This window comes from Aplysia californica, unplaced genomic scaffold (genome assembly GCF_000002075.1).
Source record: "Aplysia californica isolate F4 #8 unplaced genomic scaffold, AplCal3.0 scaffold00111, whole genome shotgun sequence".
Taxonomy (NCBI): Eukaryota; Metazoa; Mollusca; class Gastropoda; order Aplysiida; family Aplysiidae; genus Aplysia; species Aplysia californica.
Window position 1 is genome coordinate 175,460 of NW_004797381.1, and position 10,153 is coordinate 185,612.

At 40.7% G+C, this 10,153-nt stretch overlaps 1 protein-coding gene across 1 annotated transcript in view; it reads right to left on the reverse strand.

Moving 5' to 3' along the window:
* The window catches only part of LOC101853689, a 28,533-nt gene that overhangs the window by 7,556 nt on the left and 10,824 nt on the right, over positions 1 to 10,153 (reverse strand). Inside the window, exons 2-4 of the mRNA XM_035969067.1 lie at positions 7,967 to 8,237; positions 6,676 to 6,899; positions 99 to 311 (exon numbers count right to left, since the gene is read on the reverse strand). Of these exons, the coding sequence (XP_035824960.1) occupies positions 99 to 311; positions 6,676 to 6,899; positions 7,967 to 7,972 (443 nt within the window). The 5' untranslated portion in view covers positions 7,973 to 8,237. The remainder of the gene's footprint in view (positions 1 to 98; positions 312 to 6,675; positions 6,900 to 7,966; positions 8,238 to 10,153) is intronic.

The following is a 10,153-nucleotide window of genomic DNA, read 5'->3' on the forward strand; positions in this document are numbered from 1 at the left end:
AGAAGAAGAAGAAGAAGAAGAAGAAGAAGAAGAAGAAGAAGAAGAAGAAGAAGAAGAAGAAGAAGAAGAAGAAGAAGAAGAAGAAGAAGAAGAAGTACCTGCAGCAAACGGGAAGTATCCTCATGGTGAGCAGGAGCAAGATGGAGTGCGTGGTGAGAAATGTGAGCGGGAAGACGAAGGTGAACCAGACGAAGAAGCTGCCACATCCGTGCGCCCAGTAGCCTCGGACGAAGAAGTCTGCCGTCAGAGGGCAGTAGAAGACGCCCACAGCCAAGTCTGTCACTGCGTTGTGAAGGAGAACGATGTTCTGGCTGAAAGGTAGAGGAAGATGGAGAGCTTTATTTTAATGGAAGGGTTTTATCGGGCATGGTATTGATGATCATTAATAAATAATGAAACACCGAGCCCGTGGGGGTATAATTATGTTTTTGACCAGTTTTGATGTATAACGATCGACTTTCCAAATATACATTCTTTAACAGTACGTTCTATCTTTTATTCATGCTGTTCTGTAACAAGCGGCTGTGCGTCGTCACCGATGTGTACGTGTTTAAGATAGAGTCTTTTATTTTAACCCTATCCGTACGCCCTGGGGTCATTTTGTACCCCCGGGGTTGTATTCTTCACATTTTAGAATACTTCTAGTAGGAAGATCTCTTTGAAACTTTCAGTATTTCTCAAAAAATCATTTTGACAGACTGCTATGCAAAGCGTACGTATCGGATTAACGAGCACATTTCTTCTTTGGAAAGTGGTAGCAAAGAGTTCCCCACGTCGTATGGATACGATAGTAAAGCACGACGTACGGATAGGGTTTAATGGAAGTGTTTTATCAGACACGGTATTGAAGACCAACCGGAAATAAGAGGAGATAGACGAACTGGGAAACACAGAAACACGGTAAGGGATGAGGCAACCACTTAGGGTCTTGGTGTTGAACACTCCCCGATGAAGAACAAAAATATACTTTGTTGTGGGAGACAGACATAAGGTTGGCGTGGCGGGAGGGGGGGGGCAGATATGACTGCTTCACTTAGAAGCATGTGATCTGTTGGTACTGGAATATTAGTGAGCGAATGAATTAGCGGGTCGGGGTGGCAGTTATAGATCTAAACTCATAACTTCTGAAAGATTATTCGATTATCTTGGGAACAGAGTAAAAGGAGCCCAGATAACGCCCTTGGGTAATTATTGGAGGAGGTGGCCAGGGACTTGAAAGTTTGGGGTCGACCTTATGTATCTGACGGTACGGGAAGTAAGTAAATAAGTGAGTAATAAGTAATTTATACACCCCCATCCTCAGAATTTAGACCAATTAGGGAGGGGTCTTCCATCTCCCCTGTCAGGGTCAACACGGGTTGAAAAGGATACAATATCCCAGCAGAAAGACCGAGATACTCAATAAAAATGCTTCCCACAATGGGAATCAACACTCGGGTCTTCTACGACGGTGAAGCGCTTATTAGCTAGGCCACAGAGACCGGTAGATGAAGAATTGAAGATGAAAGGAAAAGTGACTTGCAAGGAGACAGACATATAACAAAAAGTGCAGAAATGTGTCTTGTAGGAAAAAGCTGATGGTGCTAGTTTTGGAAGAAAACGTTAATATTTCCCAGGGCCTTGAAATGATTTCAGAACTCTTTCAAGGTTTGCTGAATAATATAGAATGTAAAGCATATAGAGCTTGCTGTTGAGCGGGAATTTGCGCTGTGCAAATTCTATTTACTATTATTATTATTATTATTATTATTATTATTATTATTATTATTATTATTATTATTATTATTATTATTATTATTATTATTATTAAACAGAGCTTAGAGGCACATTTCAGGAATGTGGGATGAAACGGGGATGAAAATGGCATTTTCTAGAAAATGCAAACGTGAAACTGGTGAAGCCTAAAAAATGAGCCTTTTCAATGTTAATGAAATCATTTAAAAATCCACGTAATCTAGATGATTTCTTTGTTGTGATTGTTGTTATATAATAGAAATACAGAAATATCAATACTTTTGACAGTTCTTCGAAGGCCAGGGGTAAATCGGTTGGAGTTGGGTGGGGGTGGGGGTGGGGGGTGGGGTAGAGGTGCGGGTGAACGCTGAACACCCCTGTTGAAGAATTAAGTTCTGTGAGACAGACATGAGGAGAGTGCGGTTGGGGGAGTGGGGGTGGGGCGAGGGTGTGGGATAGGGGACGACAAAGGAAGCAATAATATTGCTGCTTCGCTTAGCAGCGTGCGAACTGTTGTTACTGGAATATTAGGAAAAGAATGATGGAGCGGACCAGCGTGGCAATTATTGATCTGAACTTCTGTCTTTTGACAGAGTATTCGATTATTTTGGGAAAAGACTAAAAGGAGTCCTGATAAGGCCTTTGGATTATTTCTGTGTGCATAAGATTATCTATTCCATTTTCAGACGCTATCAATATTCACTAGACGTCAGTGATAGAGATGGTGTGTTGCTGCTTTTTTTATTTTTAGAGGTCTTGATCTTGTCATATGGGATGAAGCCAACAAAGTGAGTTTCTACTCGATCAACCTCTAGCAGACGTGCTAGGAGAATAATAGGGGACGTTAGAATAATTTCTAGTGAGTTGTGAGTTAGCCTAAAGGACAGGGGAAAATAATAACTCGAACAGCATACAGAAAAGGAAACTTTCCATAAGATATTAGGTTGAACAAAAGAAAAGCGTAGATCTTCGTCAATGTTACATGGTTGAACATAAGAACAGGGACGATTTTCAGTTATTATCCTTTGTTTAATGTAGGTGATTTCCATCCCTATCGACACACAATTCTATTACTTATCAGAATGTGTTTCGCTGAAAAAACGTCTGCAAATCAGGAACGGTGTTAGGAAAATACTTTGTCGAAGACAAGAACATGGAAAATCAGGAAAAAATGTCTTGGTACCCAGAGCTTGTTGCCCGAAATAAAACGACAACGTTAACCGCTTGCCCTGACAAATGTGATTGATCCGCGCCGATAACGAGGTGGGGCTCGTAATAGGAATTTAGAGCCAATAATAGAGAGTCAACGATGTGACCGGCCCTGCCTGATTACATTGTGCGCACACCATGTGATCTCATCGAAATCGAAAGGCTTCAAGCACGCCTGCATGCGAAGTTGGTCAACTCCGGAACCCTTTTATAATGAATACATGTGTACGTTGAGCTGTTTTGGGGATCCAGGAGAGGAATGATTTCACGACCCGACCAAAGCGTCGGATCCGTTAACGTAGATCTGTGAAATCTCATCTAACGGGCACGCCGATTAATATGGAGAGAAAAAAAAAAGAAGCACGGCCCAATGGAATCGTGAAGCTGAATCAGAGTCGGAGATTTATGATTCTTGTTCTATTCGCTTTCGACATATCGCCTTCTCTTTATCTTGAGAATGTCAGGATTTTTCCCCTCTCCTTCAGTCCAGACTGGGGAAATAGCCGAAGAGAGCACAGCCCCAAATCGATTCTGATTTGAATGCATCGGCTGGTGGCAATCGGCGGCTCATAATTGGCTGGTCTAGGTGGCGCCCCAATCAGCCGCCGGAAGTCAGGTTGAAAGTACACTGCTCCTGATTTGAATAAAGCTGGGGGGTGAAGATATTTCAAGGGGAACAAGTGCGTCTACAGAGAATCGATACTTGCTTCTGATATATAATAGTATATGGGTGAGGCACAGGCTAAGCATTAGGAGAGGGTATTGAGTCGTACTTGAGTTTGAGAGAGGGAATTCTGTATTCGCGTTGGTGATGAAATGTTTGACAGCAGAGCGTTATTGACTGGGACCCCGCATTAGACAGGTCAGAATTTTGTATTCGGACGCGTGATATAGTACGGGTGTGTCGGTTAAGGAAAAAGAGGAAAGGGCCAAACGTGTCATGGCTGCAAATACGTCACAAGAGTGGAATGAAGACAACATCACACAAAACACATGGGTATGTCTCAAACAATGGAAAGACGGTTACATAACAAAAAGAGCAAACCAGTAAGTCATGGATATGAATGAATAAATATGTTGTACCCATAGTTGAACATAATGAATATACGTCACTCATGCGAACAGACAAGTACGTTACAAATGAAGAATGGGCACACATTTTCACGAAATTGGGTCGTCCGTGGAACCCATAGATCGCTCAGGCTTAAACAAATAAACTAACCCTCGGTGTTTTGTTCAGTACGAGTAAGAGTTTCATGACCTTAGCAACACAAATAGGTCATGTACTATAAGTGCCGAACCTCAGAAGAGCTGCAAGAGAGTAACACACGAGGAAAAGAAGAAGGGCGATAGATGCTTGATAGAAAAGAAGTAAAGAGCAAACCACACCAGACTCACAATGTGACTGTCTTTGTGGAGTAAAGGCATTTCTCTGAACGTGATTCTATCTCTCGTTCCACATTAGAGCATGCCCATAATAATGAGTTAACATGGCGACTTGCTGTCGTCGAGGCTAGGCCATTGAAATCTCGTCTCCTTCTGTTTCTAAAGTTCTGTGTGGGACTGGGGTCGATCGAAGAATTTTTGGGTTGATTTCCCTTAGGAGAGGATAATATCTATGATCGACTGCTGCTTCTGGAATGGGATCCCTTATGACTTTCTTTTTGCGATTCTCCGTTCCTCGAATCTGTTATGCAGACCACATTAATAAACTGGGGAGAATATCAAGACCTCAGGGTCAAAAAGACGAAACTTCATTTCGAAGAATCTCACACTTCTCGTTTGGATGTAATTGAATTTTTCACCTTCTCAACTCTTTACAAGCTATTTCTCTTCGAAATTTTGCTGGCGGGTAAGAAAGGGGAGAAAACGTGATATTTTATAGCAACAACTTAAAAATCGCCCTGCATACTTTTGTACTGGGATCTTCAATTTAAGACCAATCATTTCCGGTTTTGGAGCGCGCAGTTTGGGGGTTGTGGTGGAAGTGGGGGGGGGTTAACCACCTTTTGCAATTGAAGTGGTTAGAAAATAAAGGGTCCAAGTCACATCTTGGTTAAGATAGAGTTCATTGTCTAACGTCGGGCATCAGGGAAAAGTACATAATATAGCATTTGAACGAAACGACGAGACGGTTTGAATCAGAGTTATAGTCTTTACATTTTACCCAAACTCGGGAGTATATGTGAGTCATCGCCGTGAAATCAGGCGCTCGTCAAAAAATGAAATCGAAGAAATCGACATTTTTTCGGTCCAATGGACAAGTTTTATCGAAATTTTGTTTCTTCACTCAACACCTTCCATGCAAATTTAGAAACACTTATTTGTGAATTTACAGAAAAACGTTGATTAAAGGCATATAGAGTTTAAATTTGCAGTTTTCAAGAACTCTCAAACTATGGAAGTCCCAAAACTTTGGAGGCCATTTTCTCGCTAATTTTACCTCTGAAACCAGGCGACCCCCAACTCCCTCAATCACAGGTATCTCTACTTCTATTCAAGATAGATGGTTACTTTTTTTCACAAAAAGCAAGACAAATAAACAGGCTTTAAGATGATAACAATAACTCCATATGTCCAAAAATTGACGAGAGCCTGATTCCACCGCGTCGTAACACACATTATAATTCATACGTCCAGCTGATAATTTGTTTCATTTTTATCGCTTTCTCATGAATTAGGGCGCCCTCTCATATAATGGCGCTCTCGTATTGATTAGGACACTCTTTCATTATATGCGTGAATTATGGCGCTCTCTAATAATATAAAATTATAACGGCGCACTCTCATTAATTATCTTTTATATAGTAGAGGGTTTTAGGGCGCTCACAACTGCATGCATTATCGGGCTCTCTCATAATATATAAAAATGGCGCACTATCACAGATAAATGGCTGGCGCTTTCTCGTGGATTATGGAGCTTTCAAATACATGTGTATACAATGGTGCATTCTCATAAATAAGCCCGCTCTCGCACATATAATGGTGCATTGTCATGAATTAGGTTGCTCTTTCATATATAATGGTGTACTCTCATAAACAAGGCCGTTCTCCCATGTATTATAATTGTGTGCTCTCATGAATTAGGCTGCTCGTTCATATATAACAATGGTGTTCTTTTATGAATTAGGGCGGTCTCTGGTGTCATAAAATTGCATACTCCCAAGAAACAGGCGCATTCTCGAGTATTGGTTCTATATCCAACAAACAAGTGCGCTCTTGTATGATTTAAGGCGCTGCCTCATAATATACTATAATGGCATAGTCTCATGAATTTAGAGCACACCCTTGTAAAATGGGGCGTCCTGATAGCTCAGTTGGTGTGTCAGACTAGACTACGATGAGGGTAATCTGGGTCTCACAAAGAGAGCATCCATTAACTTCTGTTGAATAATTAGTTTTCAAGTGTGTTACACAATTTTAACTGTCTTATGGAAAAATTGAGTTAAATATAGAGCCCCCCCCCTCCCCCCCCCCCCGCGCGCCCCAAGCCATTCCACTCCCAACCCAGTTCCTTCCCCGACCCCCTTTCCCCTCCACAAACACTTCTGACCCTGTAAAAAAGTTATATGGTTTTGAAAGTAATGAAAGGGAGGTGAAGCTTACATAAAACAAGATATCTTATGAATGGTGTTGTTATGAAAACAAAATACAACACATTTATTAAGAACTAGACAAAAAACTCCAACAAAGAAAACAAAATCGACATGGTAAAAACCTTTTACACCTTACCGACTGTTTAGAAGTTTCACATTCGTAATCAGGAGAAAGATGAGAAAAACATTTGCTGCGGAAATCCACGCGGTGTACAAGATGGCGGCAGCAGCATTTCCGGCCTGACTTCCCCACGGGTGGTATAGAGCGGTGGAAAAGTTGATCACGTGATGTGTGGCCAAGCTGAAGTCTTCTTGAAGAGTCCCGACCCATTCGTTCTCGTGAGATCGTCTCTGGATTGACTAACCATGGTGCGTGTTATTTTGTTATTTTTTAGAGGAGGAAAAAAAAAGGGGAGGGGGAGGCATTTCTTTTTTAGTTTGTTATCATTATCATTAGTGTAAAATAGAGTCTTCGGTAAGTCTGGTTCGTGCAAACAGCTAAGATACATTAAAACCTCTTGTAACAAAAAGTAAAATTGTTCCAATTCGCAAAGAATATTCCTTCCCCCTCCTCCCCCTCCTCCCCATTACACGAATTTAGTGTCAACAACAACAACCTAATTGCAATAACAACGACAACAATAATAATGTTGATAATAAATAAACAGCAACAGTAAGAGGTTTATTTCATTTAGCCGCTGTCATCTGTGTTCAGAGGCTCCATTATACATTGCATGCTTACAACGCAGGAATAATGACGATGGAACCAAGATCTGTATGAACCATTAACAATTACCAACAGCTGCAAAAGCTAGATAACAGCTTGAAGAGAAATTCAATGGGGAAAATCCCAGAAGACTGTACTCCACAACATTTATCTGAAGTGTCTTTTTCTGCTATTCATCAGCTATTTAATCATTTTTTGTTCAAAACTCATGTTTTTTTCACATACGCCTACACAAGTCGGATTCTTAAATTAAATATAAACTTTCCTAAGTAACCGAAGGTTTTATTAAAAGATAGTATGGTAATGATTTTTGAAGTAACCAGTGGGTGGGTGGATCTAGTTCTAGAGAAGGATGAAGTTGTATCTCTCTATCTCTCCCCCTCCCTCCCTCCCTCCCTCTCTTTCTCTCTCTCTCTCTCTCTCTCTCTCTCTCTCTCTCTCTCTCTCTCTCTTTGTCTCTGTCTCTCTCTCCCTCTCTCTCTCTCTCTCACTCTGTGAGTACGTACTTGCGTGCGTGCACGCATGTGCCAGCACCTATGCGCACCAGGAATATTCCTTCCACAGTGCACAACCTGGACGATCAAACCACTTTGAGATTTATAAGATTATAACATTTCAAATTTTAATTGAGATATGTTATTGCCAATTATCAATATAGACTGATCAATCTCTACGCAACAGACATAAACAATAAGCTCACCTCCATGACAGGAAACAAGAGGAGTGTCCTTTTTCGTCCTTGTATAAAGCTCTACGCGATAACGCACCGACTCCCACTGGATGATTACCTCCCTTGAGCGATGAAGGTTATTTCCCCTTGTTACTGTCCCCGGCCACAGACTCTCCAACTCTCGCTGGGAATACGGGAAGCCGCGGGCAACAGGAAGTTGTTATTTCATCTCGCCGCCATCATTTGTGTCTAGAGCCTTCCGGTAGACATTGCTCACAACACAGGAATAATAACGGTGAACCTAAGAAAGATAAAACGATAATGAAAACTGAATGAAATACAACTGTTCGAGGTAATGTTTAAGAAAAAGCGAAAATAAAGCAGATGAGAAAGGCATAAGGATGATGTAAACGATAGGAAATCAAAGCGTTCTGAGCTTGAGTGTTAAATGCATTTTTTTCAATATGACTGTGACCACAGATGACAGTATGACACAGCTTTAATGCCCCTTTCGACACAGTAAGATTACACAAGAACCGGCAGGCAGAGAAATTAAGAAGTAAGAGCGACTGTTGGCACTGAGTCCTGCCTGCACTTCATAGAAAAACAGAGAATAGAATGGTTTGACCATCTGTTACAAATGTCACTTAATCTGCCAGCCGCGAGAGATTATAACACCAAGACTTTAACACCCAGTATTCAGGCTATAAAGGAAGAGGTAAACCACGCAAAAGATGGATCTGGGAATCCAAGAAAAAAGCAATGAGAAATCATAATATTCACATTGAAAGAGTTGCAGAGCTAGTTTACCATAGAAAACTGCACCTCCCCTCGACGCTTAACGGCAACAGAGGATAAAAAAGTAAATAAAGTTAGACGATACAGGCAGGACAGGACTTCTGATTAAACGATAATCTCCTATACGACAATACTAACAAATGAATTGCGAAGGGATTCAAACTCTGGGAGCCAGAGTCAGGTATACAACCAGCTGAGCCATGTACCTTGTGAGTCTATCGATGTTCTAAATTATGTCCGTGGTCCAATGGAAAAACGTTTCCTATCTTGAAATTTTCATTGGATCTAATCATTTTCCTTTTACCTTATTAATGCCGCGGTTTTTTTTCTCCAGAATTACTAAGTAGTTTTATTGTTCTTGTACTCTGAGGCTTCAAGATCTAAAAGTTTTAGTATATTTTTTCATTACTTACTTACTTTATTTTATCAGCCGCTTATACCGTGAGATGAAGAATAAAAAATAAAAAAAAGACTATGGCACCAACGTAAATATCACCCATTTAATCTACGTCTGAGCATAAATTATGCTCAATTATGTTCTTATGCTGACAGAGAGACTGTGACTCTAGTTTAAAAAATCAGTGGGTCTTAGTGTTACTTTACAAACTCCCTTTTGGAGGTATATTATTATTTCCTCATGTTCAAGAATCAAAGACGTAAGTCATGGTGAACTTTGCTAAATTAAACTTTTGGAGGAAACCTTAGAGCATTCACACTCAAAAGGCACGCACTGCTTTTTCTGTGTTTGAGAATTCTATTACAAGAGAACTACACAGTGTATCACTTTAACAAATATTTCGCGACGCGGTCGAATCAAGCGCTCGTCAATTTTGGGGCATCTGGAGGAGTTATTGGTATAGTATTAAAGCTTGTTCATTTATCTCGTATCATTTGTTTTGTGTATGGCTAAAGAAATACCCTCCTATCTTGAGCAGATGTCGAGACATTTGGTTTTGGAAGACATGGGAGGTCGTGTGGTATCAGATGTAAAATTAGCGAGAAAATAGTGACTTCCAAGCAAGCTTGAGTGTCCTTAAAAATTTCAAATGTACTTTTCCCGTGTCTTCCTTTAACGTCTTTCAGTAAAATCAAGACAGAAATGTATTTTGAAAAATAGATAATATAAAAGGTGTTGAGCCCAAAATGAGCGTTCAAATTTGCGTTACGGGCAGAAAAATGTAAGTTTCTTCTCTTTCATTATTTTGACGAGCGTCTGGGTTCCCTACGATACCACACATTTTTTTTTCTTTTTCTAAAGCGCGAACTACAAACAGACCGGACGTTTTCACATGATGTGACCGCAGTGCCAACTCATTGTGAAAGGGGGAGACTAGTGGTGCTGTCTGGTGACTTAGTGGCGGGGACAGGAAACTTCAAGGCTCCTGAGTACTTTCTCTCTCTCTCTCTCTCTCTCTCTCT